At 41.7% G+C, this 14057-nt stretch overlaps 1 protein-coding gene across 1 annotated transcript in view; it reads right to left on the bottom strand.

Moving 5' to 3' along the window:
- IL7R (interleukin 7 receptor) overlaps window positions 1-12003 on the bottom strand; it is a 40953-nt gene extending 28950 nt beyond the window's left edge. The window contains exon 1 of the mRNA XM_082382407.1: window positions 4053-12003. Within this exon, the coding sequence (XP_082238533.1) occupies window positions 4053-4134 (82 nt within the window). The 5' untranslated portion in view covers window positions 4135-12003. The remainder of the gene's footprint in view (window positions 1-4052) is intronic.
- Window positions 12004-14057: the final 2054 nt, after the last annotated feature.

Raw genomic sequence — 14057 nt, 5'->3', positions numbered from 1 at the left:
ATGGGAATTTCTTTTGTTTGTATACATTTCAAATGAGATACTTTATTATTTATGTGCTACCTAATCTAGACTTGGGCTTTATTACTAATCTTCATTTATTCCTTCCCAAGAATTTTTTTTTTGAATGAAAGAAGGTGATAGCTAACTTGCATTCAGAAGTTCACTTTTTTAAAATGGTAGCTTTCCCTTGCCTGAATAGGCATCCTAACTAAAAGTACCACTGATTATCTCCATTGTGTGAATATTTATATAAGGCAACTTGTCTTAAGCTACTAACTGAGGCAAACATGATTAGGAAAAATTACATGACAGGACTCAGATCTGGTGGGCCTTCCCATGAATCTTATAGATACTATTTCTGTGCTTATACAACCTTCTTTTAGAGATACTGCATTTTCTAGATATTAGCAAAATTCTGGAAGTATGTGGGGAACCAGAATTTTTTTGCCACCACTTTTGGAAAGTATTGTCTGTCAGAGATAGTATTTGATTTCTTAAGCTGGGTTGAGGCCCTTAAGATTATATAGATATTTTGTGTGTATATTTTACAATATTTAATAGAGAAAATTATGTCAGCAAAATACTCCAACTGGGATCTGAGAAAATCCAGAGTAACAAAAGCCATTCTCAGGCTGAGTGTGAGCTATGATTGCTTCAAAGTCCAATGATACTAGAAATTACTTTGGCCCATTGATACTAGAAAATAGATGCTTTAAATAGGATAGACAATATACTAAAAATCAAAGCCCAGTTGAGTGTCCTGTAGGCCATGGGATTACAAGCAGCATTCACTTTACTTCAATAACCCATTAATTCTATGGGAAAGTTACTAAAGCTGGTTGTGAGTGGATCAACCAGTTGAGAGAAAGGTCGGTCCAGTCAAAGTGACAAATCTCTAAAAGCCACATCTAGATAAGAGCTGTGTGCACTGCTCTTTCTGACTATACCTAGAATCCATCCGGCTCACAATTCTGCCACCAGCAAAGACTCCTTATGTAATTTCAGAAGGGTATGGCCCTCTTATTAATGACAATTTTGAATAATGAGGGGCAGTCCACCATTTAGGGCTCGCATTTCAAAACATATTCATTCCTAATCTTACAGAGTGAATCTAGTCCCCTAATTGCTGGCACATTTCTTGATGGAATGGTTCTGTGTGGCTTTAGCCTGCCCTTATATGGCAGTACTCATGCTCTCTTAATGTTTTCTCTTCTTTAGAACTTCCACCAATCTTGTACAACAGAACCTACATTACTATTCGGATTCAGACATCTGTGGCTCATCTTTCTCTCCAAAATTCTTCAACATACAACGTAAGCCAGAGAGAGCAGAGTCTAGCAGATGCCGGGTATTAACAGAACAAAGCACTCCCGCTATCCTTAGCCAACCAATCTGGCAAAGTGAGTTTGCTGTATATCCTTATACATTTTATAAAGCAGTGGCCATTTACAATAGCCAAGACATGGAAGCAACCTAAATGTCCATTGACAGATGACTGGATAAAGAAGAGGTGGTATACATATACAATGGAATATTACTCCACCATAAAAAAGAATGAAATAATGCCATTTGCAGCAGCATGGATGGACCTAGAGGTTAAGTAAGTCAGACAGAGAAAGACAAATATCATACGATATTGTTTACATGTGGAATCTAAAAAATGATACAAATGAACTCATTTACAAAACAGAAATAAATTCACAGACATAGAAAACAAACTTATGGTTACCAAAGGGGATAGTAGGAGGCGGGGGGAGATAAATGAGGAGTTTGGGATTAACATATACACACTACTATATATAAAGTAGGTAAATAACAAGGACCTACTGTAGAGCACAGGGGACTATACTCAATATCTGATAGTAATCCACAATGGAAAATAACCTGAAAAAGAAAATATATATATATATATATATATATATGTATGTATGTATAACTGAATCACTTTGCTGTACACTTGTAACTAACACAACATTGTAAGTTAACTATACTTCAATAAAAGAGAAAAAAAGCAGTGGTCATACAATTAAAATGGCCATGTTTTGACAAACAGCTCATTGGCTCTTTAGCAGGTGTTACTAAGCCAAGTTGCTTTGTATACAAGAAAAATTCTCCTCAATAACCTGCAAAATCGCATGGCATTTTACAAAGAGAAGGCTATACCTGCTCTAAGCTTAGTTCAGCATCATATACACAGTGGTTAAGACCTCTGGCACCAGAGCTGAACAGATGTGGGTTAAAATCCTGGCTATTCTACTGTGTAGCTGTGGTCCTCCTTCAGGTTATTCGACCTTTCTAAGCTTCAGAGTTCTGATATTTAAATTCATGTTATCATGAGGAATCACTGAATAAAAGTATACAAAGACTTCTTAGAACACAGTAAGCACTCAATCAGGGTTAGCTACTTTATCACATGTTTTTGAGAAATAAGTAATGAAAAGGTAAAATAAGAATTCTAATTCTGAGAATATACACGAAGCATTTGGGGCTCCTTTGAAAAAGAGTTCTCTGTCAAAGGTGTTATTATGACTATGGCTTTGAAATTACATAGAGCTTTTAACAGTGAGTTAACCTATTATTTTTTAAAAGCTCATTATAAAAATTAGGTTTTTTGAACTATGTATTATAGACAAGGCAGTGTGGTTTAAAAGCTTCCTACTGAAAGGGCTTAGTTGATTAAAAGTATAAATGGTTTGGATTTTTAAAAAGTATCCCTTTCTTCTCTTGATCACTCTTGTGGTTATCAGAGAACTAACTTATCTTTCAACAAACCACAGCTGATTATTTTGAATTCCTGACACCCCAAACCAGGAAGTATTTTGATGTAATCATGTGGATGGGTGGTTACAAATCTCCTAAAAAACCCTGAAATTTAAAAAGTTGAAGTGAAAACTCAGCTTTCAATTAAAATTGTTAATTTCTTTTCAAAATAATATGACCAGCAGGGAGAAATAGAAGGGATATACTATACTCCAAAGAGTAAGATTTATGTGTTACGTGCCAAGCATCTATCTACAGACACAAGACAACATTTACCATGAAATAATCATCATTTCCCACAAAGTGATTCATTTATGGTCACACTGTGAAAAATGTCAACCCTCTGGCAAGTCCCTTAAAGAAAATATTCTAGGGATTTCTATCCTTAGAAATTACGTGACTTAAGATATCCAAGTTGAGTCATTAGGCTGATGTGTTTGATATCTTCGTTAAGCAAATACTTTTTAAGTCTTAAAGTGAAAGTGTTTAATTTTCAGGAGCAATTTGGTGGTCCAAGTTTCCAGGTGGCTCCTCTGGACTACTTCACCTTTGTGTACGGTTCAGTTGTAATTACAATGGATTTACAAAGTAGGCAGCATCTGCCTCTAGATAATAAGTATTTTAAGGATCCCAAAGATAATTATTATATGATGGTAAAATTGTTGACATGGAGACAGTTAAATATATTTCAATGAGAACTCGCTCAGATCTTAACCCTATTCAGTTATTCACTAAGAATACCACACAACTCTACCAAAACTAAAGTATTTTGAAGAAATTTTCAAATATTTATTAAATGTGTACTATGTTCTAGATGCTAGAGTAGGTGCTGAGGATATAGCAAAGGTAAGGGCAGACAAAGCTGTTGTTCCTGGATATTATTTTATCTTGAAAGTGAAGCTTTCAGAACCTTCTAAAAAGCTAAACAAAACAAAATGAGCTTCATTTCTTGACAAGGAAAAATTACCTTGAAGATTCTCCAACAAGCATAACCAGTGTGTCTCTGTGGGTGTTCTTTTCGTAAGAGCAGAGGCATTGACCAACATGTAAGATCCACATTGGGAGAGTCAAGTGCACCCCTTGACAATTCTAAGCCTTTACAAACCACTCACAGTGTTGTCCCCAGGCCCTCTGTCCTGGTGGTTAGAATGCACAAAACGACTGACTACCTGGCGAGCCCTCAAACTCCCTTCTAACCCAGTGCCCCACTTTGGTCTGTTAGGGATCTGAGCAACCTGAAACAGATGCTAGAGATCATCTGAAATCCTAAAGAAAAGTTAGAAATGACTCACCATTCTCTGCATAGCCACTTTCTCCAGAAACGGCTTGAAGTAAATAGAAAACCATACCCAAGGCAATACCTAGAGGTGTCATTCTGAGAGAGAAAGAGAGGAGAGAGCAGGCGCGTGAGCCTATGTGTAGGGAGGAATGAATGAGAGAGAGAGAGAGAGGGCAACTTAAATCTACAGCTTTAGGGCTTTATACTTGTTTAACCACAGGGGGGAAGTATTGGGGGAAGTATAAACAGCCGAAAAGAAGACAAGTGCCAGAAACAGGAAGTGTGGGTAAAAGGAGTGTTGCTATAAGCAGAAGTGGAGGGAAGGAAGGGATGGAGCCTTTGAGATGCTTGTACCTCTTTGGTGTCCCTGGCAGCCCCCAAACGTACTGGGCTTGTTTCAGACTAAGGGGGTGGATTCAAATCCAGGTTCAAACTAGCTTAGGCCTGCTTTAAAAGAATCATGAGACAAAAATCTAAACTGACAAACTTATCCGTTGCATGTCTGGGGTGAGTTTTGTTTAAAGAAAGATTCTGCACTTAATGAAGTCATTTATTGCAGGTATATTTTAAATTATCTACCTCTCATCTCAGAACATACATGCTAGAGAGCTCCACAAGCACAGTAACTATTCTGTTTTGTTCTTTGTGTATCCCTGGTGGTTACTGATGCCTCACCCGTCATAGTAGGCATTCAAGAATTATTTGTTTAATTTAGGAGTTGGCAAGCTATGGCCTAGGGGCCAAATTTGGCCTACCACTTGTTTTCGTAAGTAAAGTTCTGTTGAAACACGTCTGCTTTGGGGCTGCAAGAGCACAGTAAAGTCGCTGAGACAGAAACCGTACAGCACACGAAGTGTAAAATCTTCACCATCTAGCCCGTTACAGGAAAAGACCCCTTGTTTAAATAGTCTTCTCCATGTATGTAAAATAGGATTCTATTTGTGAAAATCTGATTGCCGCACTGCTTTGCAGCAACATACGGTACATGCAGACCACACTGGTACCTACCTATATGGGGCAGAAGCCTGAGACAATGACAGAGGTCACTCAGACTCTCCTTAAACTAGTTTGTCCATCAAAATTGTCCCCAACATGGCCTCATGGTTAAAGTAGTGATATTTGTTAAGCCTGGTTGACTTTTTAGTAATTGTTGGATGTTCCCCCTTAAACCATCATTCACGTTTGAAGGCACAGGTAGACAGCTGTTCTGTCATCAACACACAGACAGTGCTCCTGAAGGGCATACTTCTTCTGCTCATGTCTTCTCACGGATAATCTAGCCTGGATTCTGGCCATGAAGCACCACTGTCTTGATTCACCTTGGCTCTTTTAGAAAGAAGCCACGAGACTAGGATTATAAGGTGACAAGTACAGAGATGCTGAGTAGACAGTGACTTTTGAACTTCTGTTCAATTCACTGTTATTGGGTAAAATCGGTCCTATGGGCTTGTAAAAATGGCTATAGTAACCAAGATGAACAACATCTCCCCAAGTGTAAAACAGAGTCTTTGAAAGCTGCATAAGTTAGCTTGTCATCGTTACAGTTACTGTGACAATCTCATAAGATGAGAAAAAAGGAGGTGGGACATTTGTATCAGCCCCTGGAAGCCCCTCTTCAGGGTTGAGGTAGATCCGTGACAGATACGGGATGCCCTGTTTATAGTCACACTCTGGAATACAAGCTCAAGGAACATTTCAGAGCAAGAAGCCAACTGAATGGGACATAATCTACCTCCTCCACCTGCTGCATCTTTCACCCATCTTCCAAACCAAAGAAACGGTGACAATTTTGTGCCTCAAATAATAATTTGTGTTCTCGTCTCTGATTTTGTTTTGAATGCTCAGTTAGAAAATCATAAGCCTGATTCACAAAAATTAGTGTGTTTTGCGTCTTGAGCTGAATATCCTTTCAAGAAAGCTCTAATTATAAATTTCCATGAACAAGTGTTCAAAGAGAAATCACAAATCATATCCATCCACCAACACAGACCCCGTGAACTGCTCACAGACTGTCACTCCACGGGTGAGTAACTGGGTCATGTCTCTTTAAATTCTCTTGTTTATCATTTAAGTGGACTATCATTTTGATTGTATCTCTTTCCTTTAGTTGTGAAGACGTAAAAGAACAAAGCCAAGACACAATATTTTGGTACAGCATGTGCTAGTTTGCTCAGGGGATTTCCACGGGTGTACTTACTCTCTTTGGGTGGGGCTGGAGTTGCTGAAGGACCTCAGAGAGAAACCTAGATTAGGTGTGGGGCGCTCAAAGAAATGAGAAGCCTCCTTCGTCCTTCTAGACATTCTGGGGAAACAGTGGTACCTTCTCTACTTTCTCTACCCAGATCTTTGGAAGCTTAGAAAAGCTGAGGAGGAACTGCCTTACTCAACCTACCCCCCCAAATGGAGACATTTACTATATTGCCTTGTCATTATTGGCTACGGGAGAAGGGAGAGTGGAGAGATGAGAACAGCAGATGTGGAAAGATGCTCAAGGCACCTGAACCTCCAACTGTGGAATCAGGATCTGAGCAAAAAGCAGTCTTTGATGGGGCAACCTGATCGGAGCTTACATTTTCTCCTCTTCTCTCATCATTTCTTCTCATCGCTATCTTTCTCTTCTTTCTGATGTTGTCTTCCTTTAGCTTCTGGAGTTCCTATGATGTGGTGAATCGTAGCAAAGGCATTTTATTATTTCTCATATACAAAGAGAACAGAGTGACCTTGTAAGACTCCCAGGATCAGTTGATCCCATCTCTCCTTTCTTCCTTTTTTTGTGATCATTTGGACCACTTGTGAAGCTGACAAAGCACACAAAGAAGATTTTCTTTTATTTTCATACTGTAATAAGTTACGTGCCCTCTGTGTATAACCGATTAGAGTCCTAAAGAGCTCAGAGAACTGACCTTCTAGCAAGATTTGAAATTCTGTAATGTTTGAGTTGGAGGACTGTGTACACTCTTTGATTGTTTCTTGTTTGTTCACTTGGTAAAAGTCCCCCCCAGGAAGTCCCATGTTTTCTCTTTTTCCCCAGTCAATAAGGACAAAGATATTGCTGAGCAAATTCAGGCTGAGAGCTTAACTTATTGCTAATCTTCACTATCTCGACTCTTCTCTTAGGAAGAGAAATTTTATTTCCATCCTTGACGGAAATTATAGAGTTAGTGGGATAGACACCAATGTGTTGCCTCTTTCAACACCCTTGGGAAACAAACTGTTTCAAAAGCAAAAGTATTTCTCTGAGTCAGTTTTTAGATGAATCTTATAAAATAGCCCCAAGCATTTAGTAATTTATCCTAAATGAGAAAGATGTAAAAGTCACTCACCTTGAGATTGAATATTAAAGGAAAATAAAGTGAAAACCCAGCAACAATAGTAATAATAGGCAGTATGTTGCTATAGGAATATACTGGGCAAAATCCAACGCTGGAAAAAATACTCAAAAAGTCCCAAAATACATTCTTTGAAATCTGTATTAGCTTCCCCTCTGCCCACTGTCACTTACCTTTTAAAATTAAAGATTAGATTTTACCCGTAAGAGGGAAAGCAATCATTGGCCCTGCCTTCTGCCGGAAAAGAGAAACCCAGGTGAGCTCAGTGGAGTGACTGGGGACCCCCGAGCGCTATGGGAATAGAGAAATAAAAACACCCAAGGGTGTCAGGTAGGTGAAGAAGGCTGTGGGGAAATCTAACTTTGCCCTAGTCCTAAGTCATTCGTCTTTAGCATTTTATCAGTGTGTGCTGAGTCAGGCCCCAGGCTTCTAAGGGGGAGTCCCAGCATCGTGAAGTTTCATTTCCAGGAGCACAATATTTTCCTTGTTGTGGCTCTTCTTTCATTTCCCTTTCCTCCTTACCCCATGTCTTCAGCCTCATGACTTGCTGTTGCTTGTGTATTTTCTGGGCAGAGTTTGACATGCCAGAGCTGTTTTGTCTTTACAAGATTTTAGTCTCTGCCTTTGGAGGCAACAAAAATGGAATATTTGAGAATCAACTGGTCACTCTTTGCTAAAGACATTTCTACCAGAAAGTGAATAGTTTGATGCCAGGACATGCCCACATTTTGATAAAAATGTGATCACGAGTGCCGATCCTTCAGGAAAGTGGCACGCCTCTGGCCATGGCTGCAGACCCCGGAGCTTCTGCGGGCATCTGGCAGGACATGGGTCTACCTACAGCACATGGTTTCTCTTCAGGCCCTTCCTGAGACGGTCCATGGCAGGCTCCTGCTCATAACTGTCAGACACAGTGTCCTACTGTGCTATGGAGAAAAATCTGGATTGACACCATCCTAGACTGTGGCCCATGGCCCTGCACAGATTTCTTCGCCTTGGGGTGAGCTCCTACCCTCCCACAGAACACTTTCTGAAGGACTGCCATGCTGATTGCATCCAAACCCAACTGGGAATTGGGTGGTGTTTTCCCAAGAACTGGGAAAATTGGCAAGAGCCCTCAATTCTACATCTTATGCTTCCCCTGCCCTCTTAGATCCCAGCAGCTCCAAGAACAGCATTGGCATCCTCTGATGACCCAAGTGGAATATGCAAAATCCATGTGAAAAGTGACCCTGACTGATACAGTTCATGGAATTGCCACAGAGAGGCAGCGTTGTTCCCATACGATTTGACTCTGGGCCAAGTTTTTAAGATACAATTGTCACTTCCAGAAACTTTTCAAGAAAGTACTTCCTATTTTGGCTTACCCACATGTAAGCCTTTATGCTTGTTCCTTACCAGCCTCAGGAGACTTTGGAATGGGCTATAACATGTTTTCATGGTTTTTGTATGTATTACTTGGGCCATGCTGCTGAAACAAGGAGGCCCAGAAATACAGTGGCTCTAAGACAGATGCAAATTTATTACTCTTTCATAGTGGATGATCCTTGGCAGGTAGGCAGTTCCACGAGTTCATTAGTTAGGAACCCAGCCTACTCTTTTATTTCCTGGGATGTTGCTTGTGTCTACAGATTTGAGGTTAGTTTACCAGCACCATGATCCCACTCCAGCCCTTGGGAAGTAGAGACAACAAGTAAGTGAAGAGAAATCAGTTTCCTTTTTAAGGACATGATCTGAGAGTTGCATATATCAATCACTTCTCTTATTCTATTGGCCACAAAATAGTCACCATCTTTAGCTGCAAAGGAAAAATAAAAGGTAGTCTGCAAAGGGGTAACTATGTCCCCAACTAAAACTAGAGGTTCTATTAGTAAAAGGAAGAAGGGAAGAATGAATGTTGGGGAGAACAAGTAGCCTCTGCAAGAGCTGTACACTCAGTAGTTTTGCAAAATTGTGCTTGAGGAAGAACACAGGTAATAGTATCTCTCTCCACCTGTAGGAGGGGAGATTAGGCATTCCATCTTGGGATTAAAGTATTTGAAATGACCTATCAGGAGAGTGGCCCTAAATCTGGGCAGGGCAGAGCTGGCACTTGGCCACTGGGGAAGTAAGACTTTTAAGACTTATATCAGGGCCATTTTCTCTGATCCCCAATCTCTGATCCCAAGAGGCTTTAAAGAGAATCAAAAGTCTAAAGCCAGGGTTCCAAATCTGTGTACTCCATCTGCGAATCTCCTGAAACTTTAAGCAATATATAGGGGTAAAACGTCCTTTTCTTTTGTTAGAATCTCAAAAGGGTCAGTGATTCAAAAATCTAAATTCCCACACATTGACCCAGAGGGGGATACCATGCCAAAGCAGTTGACTTGTCATCATGGGTCCTCTGGACTTTGAGAGACCGGGCAGCTGTGTCTGAAACTCTTGATTTGGGTTTCTGTGTATTGAGACACTGCAGGATCTTGGCCAGTTCTCTCCCCTCAGTCTTGGCAGGTGAGGGGAGGTATGTCCAACAGTGCAACTCACACATTGAGCACGTGGGCTGGTCCTACCTTCCCTACTCAGGAGCAGATGGCAGAAGGCAGCCCTTTTGTATTCCAGCCCTGAGACAGGAGGGAGGTTGGTCTTGTTCCTGGGGAGGCTTCTCACCATTTTCTCCTTTGTAAACACTGCTTGTGCCTTTCCCAAAGCAACTCTCTTCCTCTCTACAAACGACGTAGTCTATTCCTTAACTCTGACCGAGTTGTGTGTTTTCTTAGCTAAACTCTCTTCCACTGCTGGAAGCAGAGAGGATGGGATTTCTTTCTGCTAAATGTAGAATAATAAAGGTGCAGGGGCAGGCAGGGAACTTTAGACTTTATACCAGTGCACATCTTGTACTTGTTTTTTCACTCAAAGGACTCAGTTTTTCCAGTTCCTTATGGGAATCTGAATTTTGCCTACCCTGATCATTTTACAGTGTCTCCCCCAAAGGAAAAAAATCTATTTTAAGTAACATATCAGGTCATTCTGGGCAGTGTTTTATGCCCAAGTTTCCAGCGTGTCCTTCATAAAGACCTTCATAAGCATGTGGGAAGGAAGAGGAGGAGGCTGAGCCAGCATGCTATGGGACTAGCCCCAGCATGGTGGTGTTTTGGAAATATTAATCACTGTTCCTCCCTACCCCGGCCCATGGGTTTTACTTCCCTTTTTTTTTTTTTTTTTTTTCTCTTCTTATCCCCTGCTCCTCATGCAAGAGCCAGGCATTCTGAACTCTTGGGGAAGAAAGATGCCAGTTGAAAACACCAAAGAGAAGAATCTCTTCCAGGCTTTTGAATTTCAAAATCCTGAGCCTTGGAGGTAGTTAAAGAGAAGAGTGGCATAAATAGGGTCACAGAAGAAAGGATTATCAACTTCTCTGGCCCCGAAAATACCATTCCGTCCATCCCTCAGACTAGAAAAGGATTCATATTGGGGGAGAAGTGAAGAGAGAGAAGGATGGGAAAAGAGGGCAGGTTCCCAGGCTATGAGGGAGCAATTGGAGGAAATCAGGTGGGAAGTGATGGAGCCCAGAGCTGCAAAGCATCCACCAATACCTAGGGCCTCCTTGCAACGTGAAACAGAGCCTCATCTCTCCACTCTGGGGTCCCCCACACACCGCATAACTCAGAGCTCCGCCATATGTCCTTCCCATGGGGCCAGTGAGGACTTCACTTCAACACAGCCATCAAATTCCCCTCCGACTGCCCAATAAGGACAATGCTCTAAGATGGTCTGGTTTTCCCCCCAAAAAGTTTCAGGTAATTGCAAAGTCCCAAGAAGAAGAAAAGTACAGCCTTGGATATTCAGAAGAGGCTGGAAATAGGGAAATGAAAATCCTGTTCTTTTATCCTCACCATGGACCTGAAGGAAACAAAATGAGAGTACTCTGGGTCAGAATGGTAACCTTCCTCCTGCACAAAAACCTGTTTTATAGTGTAGTTATCTGTGTAGGATTTTGTTTGAAAAATAAAGGAGTTATGCTGCTTCAAATTTTTCAATCTCTGAATTCTAGTGAATAGCGATGGTCTCAGAATCACACTTGAGTTCCAATTCTGTCCCTGCCAGTGCCGCTCACCTGCACTTGCCTAATCTGCAAAATGGGGCAATAGTATTTAATTCTGAGGGTCACTCTGTGGTTGAAGTACATGGTTCAGTGCCTGTCACATAGATATTTAGTGCACGTAAGTTTTCTCCACCATCTGCTTTCATCAAGAGGGTAACAAATGTGGCAAATGATATTGTAAAATGTTAAACCACATGTCTCCCCTCCCATTAACTTTTACCCCTTCCTCCAGCAGGTTTCCAACACCCCAAGTGAAAATTGTGATACTAGGAATCAGAGACTTTAAATTCCTGATTTTCTATTTCAAAAGCCACACTCCGTAAGACAGGAAAGATTTGGAACAATTGTTTGCCAGGTCAGACACTTCTCCCTTCTCTCCCTCATCCTGAGCCAATCCAGATCTCTCTCTCTCTCTCTCTCAGCTAAATAAAGAGAATCTAACTGGAAAAGGGGAGGAAAACAGTGGAAAACAGAGACTTGAGTGCTGATGAACACTTATGAGAAATGTAGACTAATAAAGGGGCAGGGGCAGTAGGAAGCCCAGCATCCTAACACCTCCCCGCAGTGGGCTGTAAATACAAGGAGAAGGAGAAGGTCCCTGGAGAGGCTTGGGGCATTCACGAGTAGAGGGAACCTATGTTCCACTTCTCACTTACATGCTGGGAGGTGACCAACCCCACGGGTTTCCCTAAACCACTAGGGCACTGGAGAGCAGAGTAGAGATGTCTGCCAAGGGTAGCAATGCAGAAAGGCTTGAGCTAATCTCAGAGTCTCTGTGTGTCCCAAAGCCCCAGGGAGAAGCCTGAGGTTTCTCTCAACATTTCTGACAGCTGTGCAGATATGACACAGATGCTCTGGGGTGAAGGACTATTGTCAACAGATTTCACATGCATGGAGATGTTGGGGGCTGGGTAGCACCTTGGATACCTCAGCAGATGACATTGTAGAGAGATAATGTGCATGATGTCTGGGTAAAATGACATTCCAAAAGATGCCAGAAAGGGGGAAAAGCACTTTTGGAGAACCATGGGCTCAAGGGCTACTCGCCTGATGACATGACATCACAAAACCATCACTCATGTCAAACCCCAGACAAAACTAAAAGTCAACCATAGAAGAAGAGCAAGGAAAGGAGAAAATCCCAAATGAATTAATGTAGCTGAACAGTAGAACTTCAAAACTGGAAGTGGGGCAGTGTGTTTAGGAGACTCTTTACATGGATCCCCTCTTACTAAAGAGAAGTAAAGTAAAGCAAGCCCAAGTTTAAATGCCTGCCTAAAGCATTGGCTTCAGAGGTCACAGGGCAGTTTTATAGGTGGAGTTCTTCTAATTGCTGCAGGTAGATGAGTTTGGATGTTACCTAAAATTGGTTTGGTTCTGTGAGAGCTTCTGGAAAACAAGAGATTCCCGATGAGCTCTGTTGAGCCTTGGATGTCCTTCCCTTTCTACTGCAACTTATCTTTGTTTCTGTCCACATGGAGATTGCACTATTTTTCCAACATCAAAGAATGCTTTGATGTTCAAGAGATGTGATCCTTTATTTTTGGAACTCAGTTTTGTTTTTACCTTGAGTCCCTGGTCTACCAACGGTGAAAAATTTGACCTTGCCAATTCAGAATAAAATTCATATGTTTAAATGATAGTTGGGTCCCATGCTTAACTATGGTTTGAGTTTCCGGAGATGGTTGTATGTAAAGAAAAGTAAATCTTGTGGAAGACACTAGAATAGATTCTTTTAAAGCATGGAGAAGATCTCTAGGTTTCTCCAAATTCCCAAGAGGTCTGTGACCTCAAGGATGTTAAGAATAAGTGCTTGTCTGGCTTACAGCGGGAGGTGGGAGGTTGGACACAAAAAGGTCAGGTCAAGTGCTCAGCCTCCACTGTTGCTCCTGACTCCCTGACTCTAGAACGGGGTTCCCCAACCCCCGGGCCTCGGACCGGTACCGGTCCCCATCACGCCCCATCACTCACATTACCGCCGGAACCATCACCACCCCACCGTCCGTGGAAAAATTGTCTTCCACGAAACCTGTCCCTGGTGCCAAAAATGTTGGGGACCACGCCGCTCTAGAATCTCCTTTTCTAGTGGATCTCAATCCTGGCTGAGCATCAGACTCACCTGTGGTACATGTAAGACTTAGCCTGCCCAGTATTACCTTAGATTTGCAGACTCAACATCTGCTAGGGTGGGGCTGGGGAGTCCACTGGAGATTCTGGATGCAGGAATGATGGAGAACCACTGCCTTTCTCTTTCTCTGCCAGCTCCTTCCAACAGGCTGTGCTGGTTGCAGCTTTGACTGCTGACCCTGAATGCTAGCGCTTCTGGCCCCTCCCTATCCTCAATACATGCTGCTAATCTCTTTCTCACAGTTTAGTGGAACTGAAATTTTGAAAAGGGATCTTAAGAAATTTTTTAAAAAATGGAGTTTAGGGAGCATAGCTTTCTTTTCCCTGTTTAGATTTCCTAATGAAGTCTAATGAGCAATTGACTAACAGCCACTCAACTCAAGTTGCTTTCCCATGCCTCCATCGATCCTGACTGGCAAACATTACCTCAAAACCCCCATTGTCCTTGAAGGTCATTCCTACCTGCTTTCATTTCCTCTGG

This window comes from Balaenoptera borealis (genome assembly GCF_965194805.1).
Source record: "Balaenoptera borealis genome assembly, chromosome: 2".
NCBI classification, from domain to species: Eukaryota; Metazoa; Chordata; class Mammalia; order Artiodactyla; family Balaenopteridae; genus Balaenoptera; species Balaenoptera borealis.
Note: the sequence above shows the minus strand (reverse complement) of the source record. Positions and strands in the feature narration are given on the sequence as shown.